Here is a 21,162-nt window from a genome sequence, read left to right on the forward strand (position 1 = left end):
CTTCTTGTTCAACTGTCTGACAAATATCAGCTCCTGCAAAGTGGTGCTGTCTTGGTTTGTGCTGTTCACTACAGCTTGGGCAGTTCTGTGTGCTTGCTTTTCTGGATTACAACTCAGTTCTTCATGTGTTTTCCCTTGTATCTGTATTTTTTATACTTGGATATGATTATGATGATTGGAGCCTGGCCTTTCTTGCAAGAGGTTCATGTTTTGGTAGAGGACTTTGCAGGTCAATCTCAGTACTGGAGCTTTTGTATGTTTATGTTTCTCAGCACGCCCAAAGCAATTTTGATGGCAATGATTTTATCTTGGTCTTCCCCTAAATACTGCCTGATCATTGTGTCCCAGATTTCAAGTCTTTTATCAGTGACTATTTTAGTTCTCTCCAGTACTGCAAGATTGTCTCTAAATCACTCAAGAGTACTGCTTTGTACTTTTATCTTCTTTTTGTACTCTGTTTAAGAATCTCTCATATCTTTAATATTCACATGGGTCACAACATTCCTTGAACTATTTTGGTGCAGTTCCGTAATTAATCTTTTCTGTCAGAGGTAAAGGAAAATGATTAAACACATCAAGTGTCTCAGAAGCACTTGTTGTCAGAAATAAAGCTATTTTTATCTTGTCTCCCATTGCTTCACAAAGTCAAATTCTGCTTAATTCTTTTCCAGATGACCTTTATATTTTCAGAGACTGTTTGCATCTCGTGAGACTTGGAACTGCTTTCCCAGCCCACTTGTCTCTCAGTGCTTTAGTTTATTTGGACAGGATGTCGGCTCCAGTGGTTGTGCCAGCCTGTCTGTGTGGTGAGTGGAGTGGAACAGGCACTTTTTCATCTTGCTGGCTCATCTGGGCATTAAAAATGGCTTGAGTGAATTGTGGCCCAGAGGTGTCCCTACCTGAGGAAGTGCTTCAGATGCAGGTGATGGCAAAAATGGGATGAGACGAGTCCCTGCCAAAGGGTGTGTGCTGTGTTTGCACAGCCTCTGATGGTACTGGTGGGGTTTGCAGAGTGCTCTGTGCAGTCCAGCTGCCTTCTCTCTGGCTGCCATGCCGCAGGGTGCTGGCCCAGTGGGTGGCCTTTTCAAAGCAAGGTAAGCCTGAGAGAGGTTTAACTCAGGGCTTGTGCCCTGACGTCTCAGCTTTCTGGACTTCAAAGGAGGAGTTGCCTGCAGCAGCCGCCTGACACAGTGGGATCAAGGGGTTTTTGTTTCCTTCCATCACACTGTGGTCACTGTGTCTCCCTGCTGCATATCTAACTGATAATGGTCATTATTGCCTGTGCATACAGTGTGTGAAAGTAAAAGCCTTCCAAGACTTTTCATCTGCTCTAAAATTCAATAGCAAAGTGTAAAAATAACTCTTACTTGCCTTCTTATCTTTCAGGTTTGTTATTTTCCCCTTCTGCTAATATTTTTGGAGTACCTGCAATGCATCTGGATGCCTGTGGCTTAGCTTCATGCTTTCAGGCTGCCTTCTCCCTTTCATTCTCATGGTAGCAAAGCACTATTTTGCCTAGGATGAGGAAAAATTATGTTCTATCTAGGCACTATGCCTTCAGACAAATACTTAATGCTTTTTTGGGTATTTTTTCTGTAGAGGTTAGTATCACATTAAACAGAGGCACTTATTCTGGATTTAATACACTGGTCTACAACTTGGGGTATCTAGTTTAATTTGTCTTTTTCTGTGCATGTTGTAATATCTCTGTTTCCAATTCTTAAAATAGGAATGATACTGTTTTGTGCCTAATGTGTGGCTGCCATAAATTCATTCCTGATCATGTTCCAATGTGAAAAACAGTGGCTAATGGTTATTGAGAAAGGAACTGGAACAAAGGGTGTAGTTCAGATGTGTGGTCAATACTTAGGGCTGTAATTCCAGCAAATGTTACATGGAGTGGTTGTAGACTGAAAAAAGTTCACTTGGTGTTCTATGTACCACTTACATAGCCTAATTATATTGCAAAGTTGTTGAGATTGGTCAAAAATACTAAATTAATTGAAATTATCATCTGTGGTAATGTTGGCTAACAGATTGTAAAACTGGAACACTATATATTTGGGAAGGAATAATTGGAGAAACAGAGTAACTATATAACAAATATAAAAGTCCTGTGCTTTATATATGAAGATGTTATTTTACTAGTTTTGAAATATGGGAAGAACTGTAAGCAGTTTCTGCATACCTGTATCTGTTACCCAGTATTAAGAATATAGCTTGATTGTGAAACAGAATGTTTGCCCAAAGACTGTGTGCATAAAACTTAGGATCTAAGGGTGAAACTTACATTAAATATGTCATCCATTTGTTGCAGCTTTTGATTAAAATACTTAGTTTTGATGATACGGGTGAAAAAGCACATTTTCCCCTTCCAGGTACAAGGCACATTGTGACTAATACATAGATTTTTCCCATGTCATTCGAATATTTATTTCCATTTTAGAAGGGCTTTTGATGTAGAACTGAATAATGATATTTTTGTTGGAAATATATTATCCCAGTTTCTACTAATCAAAACCCCTTTGTACACCCTTTTCAATTAACTCTTCTCTTTTCTAAATCATAGAATCATAGAATCATTTAACTTGGGAAATGTCATCCTGTCTGGGCAGCCTGTGGCAGGGCTTGACAACCCTTTCATTCAGTGACAAAATTTTTCCCACTATCCCATCTCAACCTGCCCTGGTACAACTTGAGACCATTTCCTCTTGTCCTGTCACTTGTTACATGGGAGTAGAGATTGACCCCCACCTGGCTACACCCTTGTTTTAGGGACTTGTAATGAATGATGGGTTCTCTCTGTCCCTCAGTTTCTCCAGGCTAAACAGCTCACTCGGTTGCTTCTCATCAGACTTGCGCTCCAGACCCTTCTTGGGCTCCAGACTTGAGCTCCGTTGCCCTTCTGTGGACACGCTCCAGCACCTCAGTGTCCTTCTTGTAGTGAGGGGCCCAGAACTGTAACACAGGATTGGAGGTGTCCCCTCACCAGTGCCAAGTACAGTAACACTTTCCAATTCAGTTTCATTAATGCATAAATAGACAGTTAAAACAAGATAATTCATCTGAGCGTGAAGAGCAAGGTGTTAGTGCAATTTATTTGTGAAATGAATGTTGTTATTACTGGTTCAGAAGACATAGAACTTAAAATTGAGAAAACTTGTTCTGGAGGAATGAACATAAATTATGGAATTGTGATGTTCCAATTAAAATTCTTGATTTGCTCTTGTGAAGACTGTGCATTGTGATGGATATAAATACAGAGAACTCACAGAATAATCCATATCAGTGCCAGATTCAGGAAGATCCTAATGATCATGGATTTAGAGGAGTAGTCAGGCAAGCAAATGTCTTAGTATTACTACATTGTTGTCATGTAGTGATTCAGACTGTATAGGTCTGTCCTGCCATAGAGTGGACAATCTCTGACACAGTAGGACTTGGTCAGATTATGAAGCTTGTGCGCCTGTGTTGAATTACTTCTGCTATCACTGCAGGAGTTTGGTAGCACCTAGCCCATGCTATGACATTGCAGGGTTTGTTTTTCTGTCTTGGAAATGTGTTTGACCCTTCCCAGGCTATTCAGGTCTCCTGCATGGAAATTGCAGGTGTGACCTGAGTCTTTATTATTCTGGAGTGGCAACTAGTTGCTTGTTTTAAGGCAGCTGGTGGAGCCAGAGATCTCCACTGGCTGTAGTAGGAGCTTGGGCTCACATGTGGACAGTGAAATATAAGGCGTCTTCAGCTCAAAAGGAATCCTACCCTAGAGAGAGGATTCATTTGCAAAAGATAATTTGCACCCTGCCTATGGGTGCAAATTATCATTTGATGAGTTCTTTAATACCTCAGATGTCTCTGTGGAGCTAAGAGATACTATTTAGGATTTTTTGGGAGACTCACAGCTTTCTGAAACTGTCTGGAATTTGGGCTGGAATTCCAGTTGCCTCTGAAGTGTCTAAAACTGTATTAACCACCTAATTTTAGTTAAATGAATTCTGTTGCAATTTCCGTATAGGCTCTCTGCTTTGTCACTGCTTCTTCCAGCTTTATTTCTATGCAGTTTTTGAATGCTTCATTAATCTACATCCACAGGGGACTTTCTTGCACTGTTTTCTACATTTAGCATTTTTTTGGAAATAATATAATTCTGCTTCATGCACACTCCAGAGGGCAGACATTTAAGTGAGCTTCTTCTTGCCACCTTTCATCTGCCTATGGAGTATGTCGTGTCTAAACTGAGTAACTGGTTTTGTCATCAGTGGAGAGAGATGGACTCGCAAAGAGTGACTCACGCTTCATATCTTAGACAGCAGTCTTCTCATCTTCTGTAGAGGCAGCCCAGGGGATTTAGAAAGTAAAGTTGAGTGAGATGATCCCACATTGCTACACTTCATCTTTTTTCATTGCAGTGAGAGAGTAAACAGCACTTCACTATGCTTGTAGAGGGATAATGTGTAGAATTCTCTTTCTCCTTTCTTCATGGTAGATCCAAAGCTACTAAAATGTTGGAAGATCTCTCTCCCCTGATAGGAAACAGGGAGGGCTGAGAGTTCTGGGAGCCACAGTACTCAAGGTGTTCTATAGCTGGGCAGCATACTTGCAAATGAAGATGACATAGATGAAATTATGTGTTTTAGAGTGTGCATGGTGGTATCTTAACATTTGAGATGGTAAACTGGAGATGAGTCACATCCAACAGAGGAAAAATATACATCCCCTTTGTAAGAAAATTTGGGTGTGCAAATTTGAGTTGCAAGTGGTGACAAATTTATTCTCAATGGCATTTTAAAAATCATATTTTAAGTGTTGGGTGTTGATCCTGATGTGTAGTGTCTTTGGTTCTTTCCTGAGCTTCGGTGTGAAGTAAAGTCTGTACTTAGGTCAGCTCTCGTTTTTGCCATGAGATTTTGAAGTTGTTACTATAGTTTCTCACGAGCGTCAAAACCCATTGTATTATTACAGACAGATGGTCCGGCTGCATCATGTTTATTGGAGCTATTGATGAGAGCGTCTACATGGAAATCTGCATCTCAGAGCTTGATTCAGATACATGCACGTAGGTGTGGACTCTGATTCAGAGTTTCTGAGATTGTTCTCTTTGGCTTTTGGTGGCCACTCTGGAAAGGTGTGAGTCTAGTCTCCTGAAGATCTGTGCAGTTGTTTTATATATCCCACGATGACTCAAAGGCAGCAGGTTCCTGTGTGGGGGCTGCTGAATTGAGCCTTGATTATTGATCTTGCCTTTAGTTGTCCTTTACTTCCAGTGGTTTTTCTCTCAGCAATAATAATTAAAACTCTGCTAGAGCAGTAAAATCGTAGCATTTGCTGTTTTCCTGGGTAATTAACAATGCTGATGTAAAAAATTACATTCCTAATAATGCTGGCAACTGGAAGTGATTGTACTTCAAAGCTTAAATGGTAAGAGTGAAAAGGAAACTCTAAACAGCAGCTATCAGTAAACTAATGATAAGATTTGCCAACATGCCAACTGCATGGAGTAGAATTCTAAGACTTTCTATATTATTTTTATTTTAGGGAAAACTAAAAATGCATGTGACACTTTGATATATGTTCATTTGATTGGAAACTCTGTATGGTGAGATTGGAGGTTTGTGTCATCACAGCACATGTGAACAAATACTGAACGATGTGAGTCTCAAAATACAAATGTAAACTGTTAGTAGAGTTATTAGGTAGGTTTTATTCTAAGGAGTGGATCTCAGAATTACAGAATCACAAGATGTGTCTGGCAGGAAAGGACCACAGTGGTTCATCTGGTCCAGCCTCCCTGCTCAAGCAGGGTCATGGTGGATCACGTTACACAGAATTGAAACCAACAAATCTTGAATATCTCCAGTGAGAGGAACTCCACAACCCTTTGGGCAGCTTATTCCAGTGCTTGTTGATCTCTACAGTAAAAAAGTTCTTTATATTCAGGTGGAACTTCCTGTGCATCAGTTTCTGCCTGTTGCCTCTTGTCCTGTAGCTCAGCACTGCAGAGCAGAGCCTGGATCCATTTTCTTGGCACTCTTCTTTAGATACTTAAAGACACTGATGAGGTCCCACCTCAGTCATCTCTTCTCATGGCTGAACAGGCCCAGCTCCCTCAGCCTTTCCTTGTAAGAGGGGTGCTCCAGTCCCTCGCTCATCCTTGCTCTTCTCCACTGCACCAGGAGCTCCATGTCTCTCTTGTCCTGAGGAGCCAGAACTGGACACAGCACTCCAGATGTGCCTCACCAGGGCAGAGTAGAGGGGCAGGATCAGCTCCCCTGACCTGCTGGCACTGCTCTTCCATCCTAATCCACCCCAGGACACCAATGCCCTTCTTGGCCACAAGGGCTCTGCTGGCTCAGGGGCACCTTGTTGTCCATTAGGACCCCCAGGTCCTTCTCTGCAGATCTGCTTTCCAGGAATTTCCCCCAGCATGTCCTGGGACATAGGGTCATTTGGTGGAGCACCCTCTATTTGCTTTTCTGGAACTTCAGGCAGTTCTTTGCATCTCTCCAGCCTCTTGAGGTCCTTCCGCAGAGTTGCACAGAACCCTCTGTTGTATTGGTCACTCTCCCACCTTTGTGTTGTCAAATCTCATATTTTTACATTTTCAACAATGACATAGAAAAAAAAAAGACAATTTCTACTAATGTATAGATTACAAAAGATTGAATATGGATTCACAGGACAGTCAACATTCTCGTTGACTGATAAGCTAGGCTCAAAAGAAAATATGTTTTAGATGGTGAAGGGCTCTGGAGAGATGGTAGTTTAGATGTGCATATGCTCACACTGTAATTCTGTGGCCACATGAGCAGAAGTAGTATGGTAAATCATCTCTGGTTTTACTGCTGGCAAGACTGCCACTGGCATATTATATCCATTTCTGCTTCTGCAGTTTAAAGACAGATGATGACAAATTGGAAGAGAATCAGAGGAGAGCAGTGAGAGTGGTTAAAGATCTTGAAGGTAATGCCTGAAGATAATACAAGACTTCAGGAACTTAACATTTAGCTTTTAAAAGGAACATTGAGAGACTTATAACTGACTCTGTAAGATCTCAGGAAAGAAATTTGGTAACAAAATACGTTCTTATAGTAAAAGATAAAATTATACCAAGACAAGTGCTTAAATTCTGATGCTCGGTATAAATAGTACATTTTAATGGATTAAATGGAATTATTGGAATGATTTTTCAGGACCTGTGGCAATTTTATTTTCACTAGACTTTCTAAAGTCCAGATAGATAGTTCTATATTCCTATATTGTGTGTTCTGATTCAAAGAGTAATAAGTTCAAAGGTATTTCTTTGTTTTGTATTATTTCAGAGTTTTGGGCAATATTTTAAAGTTTTTTTTTATATATCCATGAATCTGCAGATAAAGTGATATTCCTATATAATGAAAACCTTTTTTGAAACATGTTTGGTTAAATGTATTTTCTTTTTTGTAAATTCTGGTAGTATGTCTGAACTCAATAATAGAAGTTAATAAAGCCAGAAGTGTGTTCAGTGCCTGTAATAGTATCTTATGGAAAACTGAGATACTCTTTTCCCCAGCCAACTAGCAATTTCTGGTTGATCCATGGTATTAATGTAGTATTAAGAGGTAATTTAGGTATTGCAAACTATTGATGAATTAATAACACTGAGCCCCAGTAATTGAGAATAATTGTAATGGATTTTTGGGTCCATTAATTACAGCCTTTCTTTTCAACAGGCCCATGCTAAGGTCTGGCACCTCTACAATGACCATTTCCGTCCGGCTCAAAGAGGAAAAGTGTCCATTGCCCTCAGCTCCCACTGGATAAAACCCCAGCGTATGACTGAAAAGAGCATAAAAGAATGCCAAAAATCCCTTGATTTTGTGCTTGGCTGGTTTGCTAAGCCCATATTTATTGATGGTGACTATCCAGAGAGCATGAGGAGCAACCTCTCATCTCTGTTGCCTGAATTCAGTGAGGCTGAGAAGAAGTATATCAAGGGAACAGCAGACTTTTTTGCTCTTTCTTTTGGAGCTACCCTGAGTTTCCAGCTTTTGGACTCCCACATGAAATTTCAGCAGTTGGAATCAATAAGCCTGAGGCAGCTCCTTTACTGGATAAACAGTGAATATAACAACCCCCAAATATTCATTGTGGAGAACAGCTGGTTCGTTTCTGGTACCACCAAGAAAGATGATGCCAAATATATTTACTATCTCAAAAAGTTCATTATGGAAACTTTAAAAGGTAGGACTTTGTATTAATACATGCTTGAAAAAATCATAATGCAGTATAGTCCACAGAGGTGTGTTAAGGTACCAGGCTGAAAACTGATTTTAGTCTTTAGCATTCATCTTAGCACTTACGAAATGAGACTTCAAATCCCTTTCCTGGGTTTATTCTTTCCTTGAAGAACTCTCATATCTGCACATAGCATTTGGTGAGCCTGATGCTGCTGTTCTTGAAGACAGTAGGAAAATTTATACTGTCTTTGGTAGGAGGAACTGCAAGACATGTAAACTATATTCTGAGCGGCCTTAGGAGAATTTGCTGTATTATATATTAATAGTTGCTTTCCTTGTCTGAATGCATATGTGCAAAACATAAGAATATATATATGCAAAGATAAATACTATGTAATAGGGATTCCCCTGATATTTTTTCCAAACAGTAAGGAAAATACACCACCGTAGATGAGACTTATTTGCTGTTTTCCCATTTCCTTCTGAAAAAACATTTTTTCAATCCTAGTACTTGCCAATAAGTTGTTGGGATTCCCATTTCCACTTTGTCTTTTAATGTCTAAATTTACAATTTGTTAAGTGATTTACTTGTCTACAGTTTACTGTTCTTGATTTAAATAGTATTATTGTATCTATTAATTCAGATGAAATAGACATTGTGTTACATTGCCATTTTCATATGGTGAATGAGAAAAAATTGGTTTAATTTCATTCTCAGCAGTAATGAAGATGCAGAGGACTCCCAAATTGGTTTCATCTGCTACTCCAGAAACATAATTATTGCAAGTAAATTAAAAGGTGAATAAATACCTGAGCAAAATAGTAACTAACTGTTGCAAGTACAGTATCACTAGTTTGCATAAAGTCAGATGAAGAGTTCATCTTGGTGAAGAAGTCATAATCCGGTTACCTCAATTTCTGTTTAGATTTTAAATTGCTGGAAATACATACATGGATCTGTCTTTTAGTCACAGCTGACTGGAAGCAATCTCAATTTACAAAGTGTCTTTCCATTTATTGTATTACTCAATAAATAATGATAACAGCAACAACAGTACTAAAGACTTGTCATAAGACACTGGCACTTGCCTAAACCTTTTATAGAAAAAAAACCCAAACAAACGAAGAAAGCAGAGACAGGCTGGATCTGCAGGAGGGACTTTGGTATCATTTAAATGGAAAGTATTGCACCCATATCTTCTGTTGTTAGAATCTGCAAAATCCGATGTAAATACCAAAGGTTTCTATGCAGTACCTTGGGGAATTTAGCTGAGGAAGATCCAAAAAAGTCATCATGCTGGCTGTGAGCAGATTTGTTGGACGGCATTAAAAACCAAACATAAAGGCACAAGCTTTCTCTCTGAGAATTGTAGATATGCCTATCCAGTGCAATGAAGCACTGTAATAGGAAGATTTTTGAGGTATTTACCATGAAATTCACTCCAGTGGTGAAGGGACAGTAAAATGACGCAGGAACTGTAGCACTGAGAAGCAAGGATGATTAATTCAGACACGGGTCCATATAGCTGGGATTTTGCTACTTGCTAGATCTTGCCATCCAGTATCTGTGCCTGGCTGTGTGTATGCACTGGTTCAGACAGAACTGCTTATTTCTCCATCTGCTTTAGCAAATAAGTGTAGCCCAGTTGCTACCTGTAGAGCAAACCAGTAGAGCAAAACCCAGAGCAAACCTGTAGAGTAAAAAAGAATTGGTGTTGAGAGCCAGGTGTCCACATGGTATGTATTCCTGAGGCCCATTTCTGGATTAATTTTACCCCAGAGGAACCCAGGACATGCATTCTGAGTCCACTGTGTGATGTGAACTGAAGCATGGTGAGGGAGATTTGCTCAAAAGTGTGCTCCTGATTTCCCTTGAAGTGCTGATGTAGGTGTCCACTCTGATACTGCTTGCTGTAGAGAAGCTCTGTACAGTTTTTTAAATTTATTTTTTTATTTTCCTTTGGGAAAGGATATTTATTTGGGATTCACAGCCCTCTTTGCTATTTTTGGTATTTCTTTCTTTTTTTTTTTTTTTTCTTTTTTTTTTTTTTTCTGGCACTATTTAGGGTTGATTAGAGTAAATAGAGCTGTAGTATAAAGTTGTTAAATATTAATTAGAGCCATTAATTGGTTGGAGATATCTTCTCTCCTCTATGAGGATCTTACTTAGGGATCATATTCGTTTCCCTTCTCTGTCTCTGGTGCAACAAACAAATGGATTGTGCCTTGTAAAGCAGAGCATGTTGCCTGGAAGGGCTCCTCTAGGTCATGTTGATTGGGAGAGGTCAGGTCATTGTCTGGGGAGTTACCAGGTCTGAATTCAGAGTCTTAAGCAGAAAAGGAATAGCCAGACCCATCACAGGCAGGACCAAGCTATTCTCAGGTATGTCCAGAGGCAAAATATAGATCTTGGGCACCTTCCAGATGGAAGCATGGGCTGGGGGCTTCACACACCTCTTCTTCAGGCACTGGGGTTGGAGAGCAGCTGAGCAGAGGGTTTTAAAGATCTTGTAGGTTTGATACGGGTCTGCCATGTTTCCTTTCACGACTTCTATACTATTGAGCCAAACAGGACATGAGCTGAATTGCTGTTTAATTTTTAACCTAGTTCTGGCAGAGTTCTGGTCTGTACAGTATCAAACTTGTAGGCTTGCTCTGGGGGATTGCTCAGATCAGGAGTCACTTGCAGTGGGAGTATAGTAGATAAGGCCACTGAGTTTCAGAAGCAAGGACAGTCTAGATTACAGTCAGCCTCATTGGGTCACCAACAGACATAAAGGAAAAAAGAGGAAAAGAAAAGAAAAAAGAAAAGAAAAAAGAAAAGAAAAGAAAAGAAAAGAAAAGAAAAGAAAAGAAAAGAAAAGAAAAGAAAAGAAAAGAGAAAAGAAAAGAAAAGAAAAGAAAAGAAAAGAAAAGAAAAGAAAAGAAAAGAAAAGAAAAGAAAAGAAAAGAAAAGGAGGAAAGAAAAGAAAAGAGAAAAGAAAAAAGAAAAGAAAAGAAAAAAGAAAAGAAAAGAAAAAAGAAAAGAAAAGAAAAGAAAAGAAAAGAAAAGAAAAGAAAAGAAAAGAAAAGAAAAGAAAAGAAAAGAAAAGAAAAGAAAAGAAAAAAGAAAAAAGAAAAGCATTAATTTTCATTGTGGTTATATGCAATTGGTGTGGGATTTGGTGTTTGAGACTTCCAGACTTCTTGGAACTTCCAAACATTTTTCAAGTTGCTTCTTTCCTTGGTGACACTTAAAAGTTAATACATTTTTTAAAAAAGATTTGAGGAGGATTTTTACAAGGTGCTCAGGAGGTGTGGGAGTGCTGTGTGAAGTGATGACTTACAGAAGGGTGAGATGCTGTTCAAAGAGTTTTCGCTGAGACTGGTTCACACAGTGGCTTTTACTCTGCTGTATGGCAGATGTCATCATGGGTGCATGCAGAGGTTAGAAAAATAGTGACATTTGCCAAAGACAAAAGAAGGTGCCTTTAGGAGGAGAAATATTCCATTTCCTTAGACATTTTCTCATGACCTCTGACAAAGACTGGGCCAAATTTGTTCCTTATTTAACTGCATTGTTCCTTTAATTGATTCAAACAGGGCTATAATCAAGAATCCATGTGGTGCCTCATAACTGATTGTAATGAGGTACGTTAGTAAATGTAGCTCAGGAAATTAGGATCTTGTTCTGCTTGCCTGAAATAATACTTTCAGTGTTACTAGGCTGGTAAATATTATATTCAGGTAGTATCCAGTTTGGGCTGACAGAAAATGGTGAGTAATAAAGATAAACTTTGCTGGCTACAGAGCCAAACACCAGTTCAAAAGAACGCTTAAGAATGTGCTTAAATGCATTGCTGAATTAGGGTGGGTCTAATTATGTAATTAGAATTAGCACACTCTTTTATGCTTTCCTGGAGCTGAGCCTTGCCCAGGAACATTTTGCTGAATCTCAGTGTTTAATAAAGCTAAAAGTGAGTATCATTTGGAATCTTATAATAATGCTGGTTAAACTAACAGATGCCAGTAGATCCTGACATTAACCTTTAATACATGTGATGGTTTTAGAAGTCAAACAGTTGACCTAGAACATGCACATATTTTTAGAGACCCTTAAATATTTGAGCTGGAAAATGCTGTGCCATAAAAGGTGAAAAGAGACAAAATTTCAAAATAAACAGAGGCTTTCTGTATTATCACTTCTACTTAGAATCAGTGGTAATAAAAATTCACGTGCACACCAAATATGCTGTCAGGTTTTTCCCAATATGTATTTGGAGTGGAGGGGGAGGAGATGTAAAGGAGTACAGCTTTTGCTTGCATACAGGGTAGTGCTGCAGCAACAGCTGCCCTGGAGTGAGCTGCAGCATGAGCAGAGCAGAGGGCAGTGCTGGGCAGCCCCCAGCTCCGTGGCTGCAGATGGTTCAGGTTCTACTCTGAGGCTGAGCTTTGGCACATCTGATGAGCAGCGCTGCTGAAACCACTGCTGCACGGCTTCTCTTGCTAAACCTCGCTGCTTTAAAGCCAAGCCAGGTACCTCTGCTGCCTCCTACCATACTCTGGAAGCTCTCCCAGTGCAGCTGAAATATGTTCCCTGAAAGGGCTTTGAGGAAGGCCCTGAGATACTTATCTGACCTGTTACATTGTTCTTAAACACTAATGCTGCAAGCATTGCTGATAGTGTGAAATCTACAGAGGAAAAATGAGCACTGTGCTAAGTTTGGGTTTGTTCTTTCCTCAGCTATCCGGTACGACGGAGTAAACGTGTTTGGCTACACAGTCTGGTCCCTCCTGGATGGCTTTGAGTGGCACAGGGGGTACAGCATTCGACGTGGACTGTTCTATGTTGATTTTCAAAGCCACGACAAGAAGTTGATGCCCAAATCTTCTGCCTTGTTCTATCAAAAATTGATAGAAAAAAATGGCTTCCCACCTTTGCCTGAAAACCAGCCCATAGAAGGTGTTTTTCCCTGCGGCTTTGCTTGGGGAATTGTTGACAACTACATTCAGGTGAGTCTGATAATAAAGCTGACAGGCTGTCCAGCCAGATCAGTGCACAAGTTCACGGTGACATATTTGCTGAAGAGACTGTCTTTGCCACAGTGCTGCAAGGAGACGGGTACAAGGCTTTTGAGCCAAACAGTGTGTCTATCATTCTTCACCAGACTTGCTGTGTGTGACCAAGGCAAACCAGTCAGATTGAGACACTATAAATAACATTATAGAAAAATGTATGGAAATGGAAGGGAGTCTGATGCTTGTCTTCCCTCAGCATATGTGACCAGTTATGGGAAGTCAGCTCTTTTCAAAGGGAAGTCAATTAATCTGCTAAACTGTAAAATGAGTGTTTAGGAGTTCCTGACAACTCCTAAACTCCAGTGGCATGTTTCTATATCTTGTGCATATCCATCCTGGTACTGTTCTTAGAGAGATTTTATATAAAAGGAAGTGAACGAGATTAGATTTAAATGAAATTTCTGTATTCCTTCTATTTCATTTTATGTTATACTGTGTCTGATGAGGGCTTGCAGTGCCCCTGCACTGAGCCTAGCTAGTTCATATCTCAGTCTTTCTTTCAACTGATTTGACACTTTGGGAGAATTTTTCAAATTATAATACTTTATAACATGAGTAAAAGTTCTACCTTAGTTATGATCGCTTTAACTGTTGGGCTCTGTAATTTTCAGATGCTATTTTGGGTTGCAGAGCTTCTCTAACCACAGTAAAGAGGTATAAATTCAAAGCCAAGGCTTCATCCAAAACCAGAATTTTTAATTTGTATTTTCCACAAAGGCAGAATCTTTCTTAAGGCTTGAATGTGAGGAGCTTGTTTATTTTTTCTCACTCCAAAAGTAAGATTTGGCTTTGTTCTCTTGAGAAATACTGCAGCCTTCTTACCTCATGCACTGATTTCCAGGAAAATTCAAGTCATTCTCCTAGCTCTCAGATAGATTAAGAATTGGAAATGGAATTGCTGCTTTTGGAGTCAGTTAACAACTATAAATTTGTGTAGTTTTTTAGCCTACAACAGCTAAAAAATCTCTCCCATCCCCAAAACCTTCAAAGCTGAATATTTTCGTTTCAAAAGGCCATTCAAACATTTTGTGCTGTAAGGCTTAGGTTGTTTGATTTGTAGATGCATCACGGTGGAAAAACTGTTTTGACAGCATTCCCACAATATTAGTGGCAATGCATGCTTTAGTAATCTACAAGGGACAATTCTCCAGAAAAGCAATTTCCCTCAGACATGCTGTTTTTTATTACTTTCTTCTACAAGCACAGTACTGACCTCTCCGGAGAAAATAGCAACTGCTTTTCAGTAGCTTCTTTTATACAGTCTGCAGAGCCTCAGCTACAAGTTGAACACTGGTTGTAGGCTGACACCTGCTTTTCAAACAGAGGGCAGGACAAGGAATCTGAGCTCAGGGGGAAGCTGCACGGCAAAGATTAAACATAAAGAGAAAAGGACAAATAAAGACCATGGTACCTCTATCCTATGGTTTGGATCTAGAAAGAATTACACAGAGTATGAATAAGGAAATTTCACACTGTGCATTATTATAAGTAGTTCAGTTTTTCATTTTCTAGTCCTTACTGTGCTGGTGATTTTCATTAAAACGTGGAAGTCTAATTCTGAGTGACCCTGAGAAGCTCATTTTGTACTGTTTTACTCTGTCATACAGGCAGTTGTGACATCTGAAACCCTAAAGCCTTCTGGGAAATGCATTTTCTGTTGGACTAACAGCAGGTTTACCCAGAAGCCCAAAAAAATTGATTCAGACATCAACAGCCTGCTGAAATAACTTGCAAATTACTTCAGTATGAATTAAATAAAAAAGGATGTCTCCAGCAAGAAGGAAAAAATTTGCTTGTCCGCTGAATTTTTGCTAAAAATCAAGTGCAGAGCATTACTCATCTTTCATCATGGTCAGGAAAAGAAGAGGACACAGAAATGATGTTGTATTCATTATTTCTTCTCATGCATTCAGGGAGTGGTCTTGAAATTGACTGTACTGGGTAATTTACAGCAGACAGTCTCTCTGTATTCCCTCCTTCAAAGAAAAACATTTAAAAAAATTCCTGTAGTCTTCACTGAAGATCTTGTTCTGTGGATATCTTTTGCAGACTTAGTGCCTTATCCCTGAGAAATCCCTTGTTTCTTTTGGAAACTGGAACAACTTAGAGAAGACATAGACATGGTGACCATTAGCATAAGCTTGTTTGGAAAGTAGGGTGAAAATAATATATAGATTTGGTACTTTTCTGACATCACTTGTTAACAGAAAAGTCATTCATTCATATGAGCCCAAGATGGCAGTATCAGAGATGCTGAATGCAATGTTTTGATTCAGGATATTCTTCCACTAGGCTGTGTCTGATGGTTATGATGTTCCCACCTACCTGGAACAAATAGCTTCAATCTGGTGTGTTTCCTGTTCCTACTAGGTAGACACGACACCTGCCCAGTTCCTTGACTCCAGTGTTTATGTGTGGGATGTTCACCAGACGAAGCAGCTCATTAAAGTGGATGGAGTTTATGCCTTGAAACGCAAGCGTCACTGTGTTGACTTTGCTGCTATCAGGCTCCAGATCTCTCTTCTGCAAGAAATGCATGTCACACACTTCCATTTTTCACTGAAATGGTCTTTAATCCTTCCTTTAGGTAACCTTTCTCTAATTAACCACACACTTGTACATTACTATCAGTGTTTTGCTAGTGAACTTCTCAGGGTTAACATAACTCCTGTTGTTGCTTTATGGCAACCTATGATTGAGAATCAAGAGCTTCCAGTTTCTCTTGCCAAATATGGTGCTTGGGAAAACACAGAAACTGTTCAGGCTTTTGTTGAGTATGCCAGATTCTGCTTTACAAGTCTTGGGGACCATGTCAAATTTTGGATCACCATGAATGAACCATCTGTGAAAAACCTGACATACACAGCAGGGCACAACCTGTTGAAAGCCCATGCAAAAGTCTGGCATCTTTATGACAAAGAATTCAGGAGATCTCAGAAGGGCAAGATATCTATAGCTTTGCAAGCTGACTGGGTAGAACCAGCTTGTCCCTTTTCCAGGAATGACCAAGAAGTTGCTGACAGAATTTTAGAGTTTGACATTGGCTGGCTTGCAGAGCCCATCTTTGGGAATGGAGACTACCCAGAGGTGATGAGAGCGTGGCTTCACCGAAGAAACAGTGTTGACCTGTATAATTTCCACTTGCCTTACTTCTCAGAAGATGAAAAGAGGTTAATACAGGGCTCATTTGATTTTTTTGCCTTGAGTCACTACACTACTACCCTTGTGGGCTCAGAGAAAGAAGATGCGGTAAAATATGACCACTACCTTGAAGTTCAAATGATCAATGACATCACGTGGCTTCACTCACCCAGCAGAGCTGCGGTAGTGCCCTGGGGGCTGCGCAAATTGCTCAAGTGGGTGAAATCAAAGTATGGCAATGTCCCAGTTTATGTTATGGCTAATGGGATTGATGATGACCAGAATATGGTGCATGATAAGCTCAGAGTGTATTACATACAGAATTACATCAATGAAGCTTTAAAAGGTAAGGAGCCACAAATGGTTTATATGTCACAAATCCCACTGTTAGTATACTCTGTGTGATAAAGTATGCTTAGCTTTATAATATGGGTCCTCTGTAGAATACTCCCTAAATGAGATGTTACTACAGTGTAACAGGTAATTTCCCCCTTGATTTATGATTGATTGTTGTTACTAAATGTCAGGAAGATTGACCTTGCTTATATCCTGCATAAGACAGCAGAAGAAGATTTTTATGGATTCAGTAAATTTAAATAGAAGTTGTGTGATTAGCTCCACATGTATTTAGTCAGATTTTCATCTTACTGCACTTCTGCTGTTGTTTTGCTTTGCTGTTTCTCTCCACTGATGTGCCTCAGGGCTGGATATGAGTTCTGTTCCTCAGTTGTCTCTGTATCTTATCCAACAATGATCTTATCCAACAGTGATCTTCATAATAATTCAGCTGTCTACCTCATTATGCCATTTCCTGGACTGTTTCCTGCTATTCAGAACACATACCAGTCCTTTTCTCTGTCTCAAAGATTCATAAATTATAAGGCAAAAAGCATTTTGAGTCATCCTGTCCTACAGCACATGCTGTTTTTTCAGAAAAGTACAAGACCCAAGTGAGATAATTTTTACTGATGAAGAATCTTTGCTGCCTCACAGTATGTGTGTGTATATATGTATATATATATATATATATATATATATCTATATCTATCTCATTTCTACTATTAATTGCTCTGGCTTCACCTTTAAGCAGTCTTGTGCATTTCCAGATGTATTTTACCTATGTAGGTATTTGCAGATGCAAGACAAGCTATCTCTCATGTATCTCTTTGATAGAAAATAGAGACAAAGCTCTTTGTGTCCCTTGCTGTAAAGCACCATTTCAAAGCTCTGAGTTATTATGTTTTTCCCTCTGTGCTGATATTCTTCATGAGAGGGGTAAACCCACACCTGGACACACTGTTCCTGTCACAGCCACACTTAGGCAGGTATAACATAACCTCTTACTCTCCTCATTTCTACATGCAAGCAGGCTGTTGGCCTTCTTGGCCATGGCAGCAGGTTGGTTACACAGCTTCTGTGATGATAGACTGACATTTTAAACTCAGTTACAGATTTCTTCCCCCTATTTGAAGCAAGACAACCTCTTCAAAACTAGGTCTTGTTGTTCACATTTGGTCATGTGCAAATGCCTGCTGCTTGTTTGTGCAAACCTTGCTATGCTGGCTAAGTTATGTCTCTAATCTTTGTGACTTGCAGACTGTGAGAAAAACTTTTACATTTATTTCAGGTTGCTGATATATTTAAGATCTTTAAATAACTTAGTGCTAAAAGCTGAGCTCCATGACCATGGTAGAAATATACACATTGTGACACTTACTTGCCTTCAATTACATTTCTAGACTTACTTCTCGTTCTATTACTTAATTCTACTTGAGACTAGTTGAAATCTGTTTATTATGGGCTTCCCTTGACCTCATAACATTCTATTTTCTTGTTCCAAATGCCATATAATGTAAAGTCATTTGCCTTGTGAAGCTCTAAATATTTAACATCAAACATCATTACTTTTATTGATCTGCTGCTCTCAGAAAAAAAAAAGTCAAGTTATTTTGACAAGATTTATTTTTCATAAAGCCAAACTGATTGGCATTAATAATGTATTATCTCCTAAATTTTATATTTATCAAGCTTTATATAATCTGTTCCACTCTTCTGATAGGTAGTAAAGGATGGCTGGCAGTTCCTGTCCACTGTATTAACTATTGGCTTTAACTTCCTCCTCTGTAATTTCCACTTCTTTTGCTGATTACTGAATATCAATATTAAGTGCCCAAGAGTTCATTCTCCATCATTTTGTAGCATTGAATGCATGTTTTATAAATCTATAGTTAAAAAAATATTTTGGCAATATTTGGGCTTGTGGTTTCAAACTGTTGTTTTCTGTACTGCTTGTCTCCTTGGCACTTCTGTTTTCAAAGTGTCTGTGGATATGGACTTTTCTCCCAGTTCCCATTAGCAAGAGCACCTGCATGCCTTTGCGTTTTACAGAACTTTATCCTTTGTACTGTTCTGGTACCACTGTCCCTCAGTCACTTCTTTCTCCCTCTTCTGTCCAGCCTGTAAATAGCTCCTGTGTTTTTCAGCTTAACCTATTTTCTTATCTTTTCACCTTCTTTGTGATGGATAAATACGTCTCTGCTAACTAGCTGTAATATTTTTCCTATAGTTTAATATAGACACCATACTCTCATCCATAGTGTTTGGTCCATCAGCTTTTCCATTTTTTTCTTCTCCCTCTCTGATATTGCATTTTTGTCCATCTTGTTGTTACATAACCTTGGCATCATGACTGATTCAGGTTTCTCCAAGACATGCATTTCTTTTTTGCAACACCTTGTGCAGTAAATAAGATGAATTAGAAATCTTGTGTCCTTACCTCAGTGTCACAGTGTAGAGGGGCATTGGTATGTGTATGCCCTGGCCTTAAAGTCCCTGTTCTGCCTTCTTCCTCCAGCTGGTTTCAGGCACTACATGTGGAAATTTTTGTGTATGTATTATTGCTCACCTGCATTGTTCCAGGGGAGCCAGCAGGTTTGTGCAGATAAATGATTCCAGGATACAGTATGGGCCCTTTTGGACTGAGGCTATATTTTGAAGTGCTTTGTACTCTCTTTAAGTACATCTTTGCCAATTGAAAACAAAGAACAGCAGTAACCATTTATATAACACCATTAAATCCACCTGCAGTTCTGCAAACACAACTAATTATCCTGGGCAGCAGCTCTGTAAAAGCCCAGGTAAATATTATTTCATTTTACACATGAGAAGTAGGTTAGAGGTGCTAAAATCTTGCATGTGGCTTCAGAAAGGTTTCCAGAAGCATATGAAAGTTCAGTCCTGTGTTCATCTGCTTTAATTTGCTAAAACAGTGATTTTGAGAGATAAACTATTACAGTTTGTGTTTACTACCTTGGATTGATTTTTTTTTTTTTGTCAAGAAGGATGGATGGCTCAAGGTTAACACTGCAGCTGCTGGGCCTCTTCCAGTAGCTGAGTTAGCAGTATGGATTGCAGACACGTTCTCAATACAGACTGATACAGGTCATCTTGGATCAGAAAGTTGGGTTAATAACAGGAGAGGGCTGTAATTTACATAAACTTTCCCCTTGCACCAGTGATATCCCAGTGCACAACCTCAGCATGGCTGTGTGATATTTCTGGTGTCGCTGTGCCTTTGCAAGTGAGAAGTGCAGCCAAACATCCTCTGTTTCTTGACTGTCCTCATCAGGATGTGCCCTGCAAGGGAGAAGGAGCAATCAGAGAAACAGGATGCAGAAAACTAGGGGCAGGAAACCCAAAACCTGTATTCTTTTAATACATAACAAAGAGAGCCATCTTTTCATGATAGTCTCTATGCTGATCATAAAACACCATCAGGCACTCACAGCTGTGTTTGCCAAGCCCAAGGAAATAAATTGCAGGATACTCACAGATCACACTGTCTGGCAGTGGCTGACAGATTCTTACTTTTTATGAGAAACACTTCACAGATGTACATGTACCTTACCTAATTTTGGAGAGAAGTGCAGATGTGGATTTAACATTCCCCTGCCCCTCCTTTACATATGGATATATGGTACTGCTCTTGAATGCAAAGTGACATTGATTCATTTCTTCCACCCTTTGTCTTCTTTTGCAGCTTACACCTTGGATGACGTTAACCTTCAAGGATATTTTGTCTATTCTTTTAATGACAAAACTGCTCCTAAGTATGGTCTCTACAGCTATATTGCAAATCAGTATGAAGCAAAGCCTTCACTGAAACATTACAGAGAAATAATTGGCAATAATGGTTTTCCTGGTCCTGAAACTCCTGAGTTGCTGTGTCCAGAAGAGGTTGCCTCATGTGCCAATTGCCACTTCTTCCGAACAAGAAAATCGTTATTAGCCTTTATCTCTTTCGTATTTGTTGCATTTATTGTTACTATATTCTTCATTACTTACTACTCCAAGAGGGTGGAAAGACGGTATAAATAGAGCTTCTCCTTTGAATACATCACTCACTGTCCTTTTTCTTGCAATCTCTTGGGAAATTTGAAATAAAATGCACAATGCTGTGATTGCTTCAGCATTAGGAAGGCATTTACATTGCTTGGTACTGCAGGATATTGACATTGAGAAGCTATTGCTTGCATATGGCTTCCAGAAATCATTTTCTCTGTTGTAGTACCTTTGGTTTATAACCAGTCCTTGATTCCTGTGGTTGGAGTTGTCTCACAACTTTCCCTGGGACCTTTTGATGCTTTACCCTTCTTGGATTTCCCTTGCTGAACTGTACAGGTAAAAGTAGGTTTTGATAATGTGGTGTGATGGAAGAGTCTAAATGTCAAATTCTCCAAGACTGAGG

At 39.4% G+C, this 21,162-nt stretch overlaps 1 protein-coding gene across 1 annotated transcript in view; it reads left to right on the forward strand.

Moving 5' to 3' along the window:
• The window catches only part of KL (klotho), a 45,686-nt gene extending 24,894 nt beyond the window's left edge, over nt 1-20,792 (forward strand). The window contains exons 2-5 of the mRNA XM_058800240.1: nt 7,710-8,220; nt 12,940-13,208; nt 15,645-16,761; nt 20,455-20,792. Of these exons, the coding sequence (XP_058656223.1) occupies nt 7,710-8,220; nt 12,940-13,208; nt 15,645-16,761; nt 20,455-20,792 (2,235 nt within the window). The remainder of the gene's footprint in view (nt 1-7,709; nt 8,221-12,939; nt 13,209-15,644; nt 16,762-20,454) is intronic.
• The last annotated feature ends 370 nt before the right edge of the window (nt 20,793-21,162 follow it).

Source organism: Ammospiza caudacuta, chromosome 2 (assembly GCF_027887145.1).
Source record: "Ammospiza caudacuta isolate bAmmCau1 chromosome 2, bAmmCau1.pri, whole genome shotgun sequence".
Taxonomy (NCBI): domain Eukaryota; kingdom Metazoa; phylum Chordata; class Aves; order Passeriformes; family Passerellidae; genus Ammospiza; species Ammospiza caudacuta.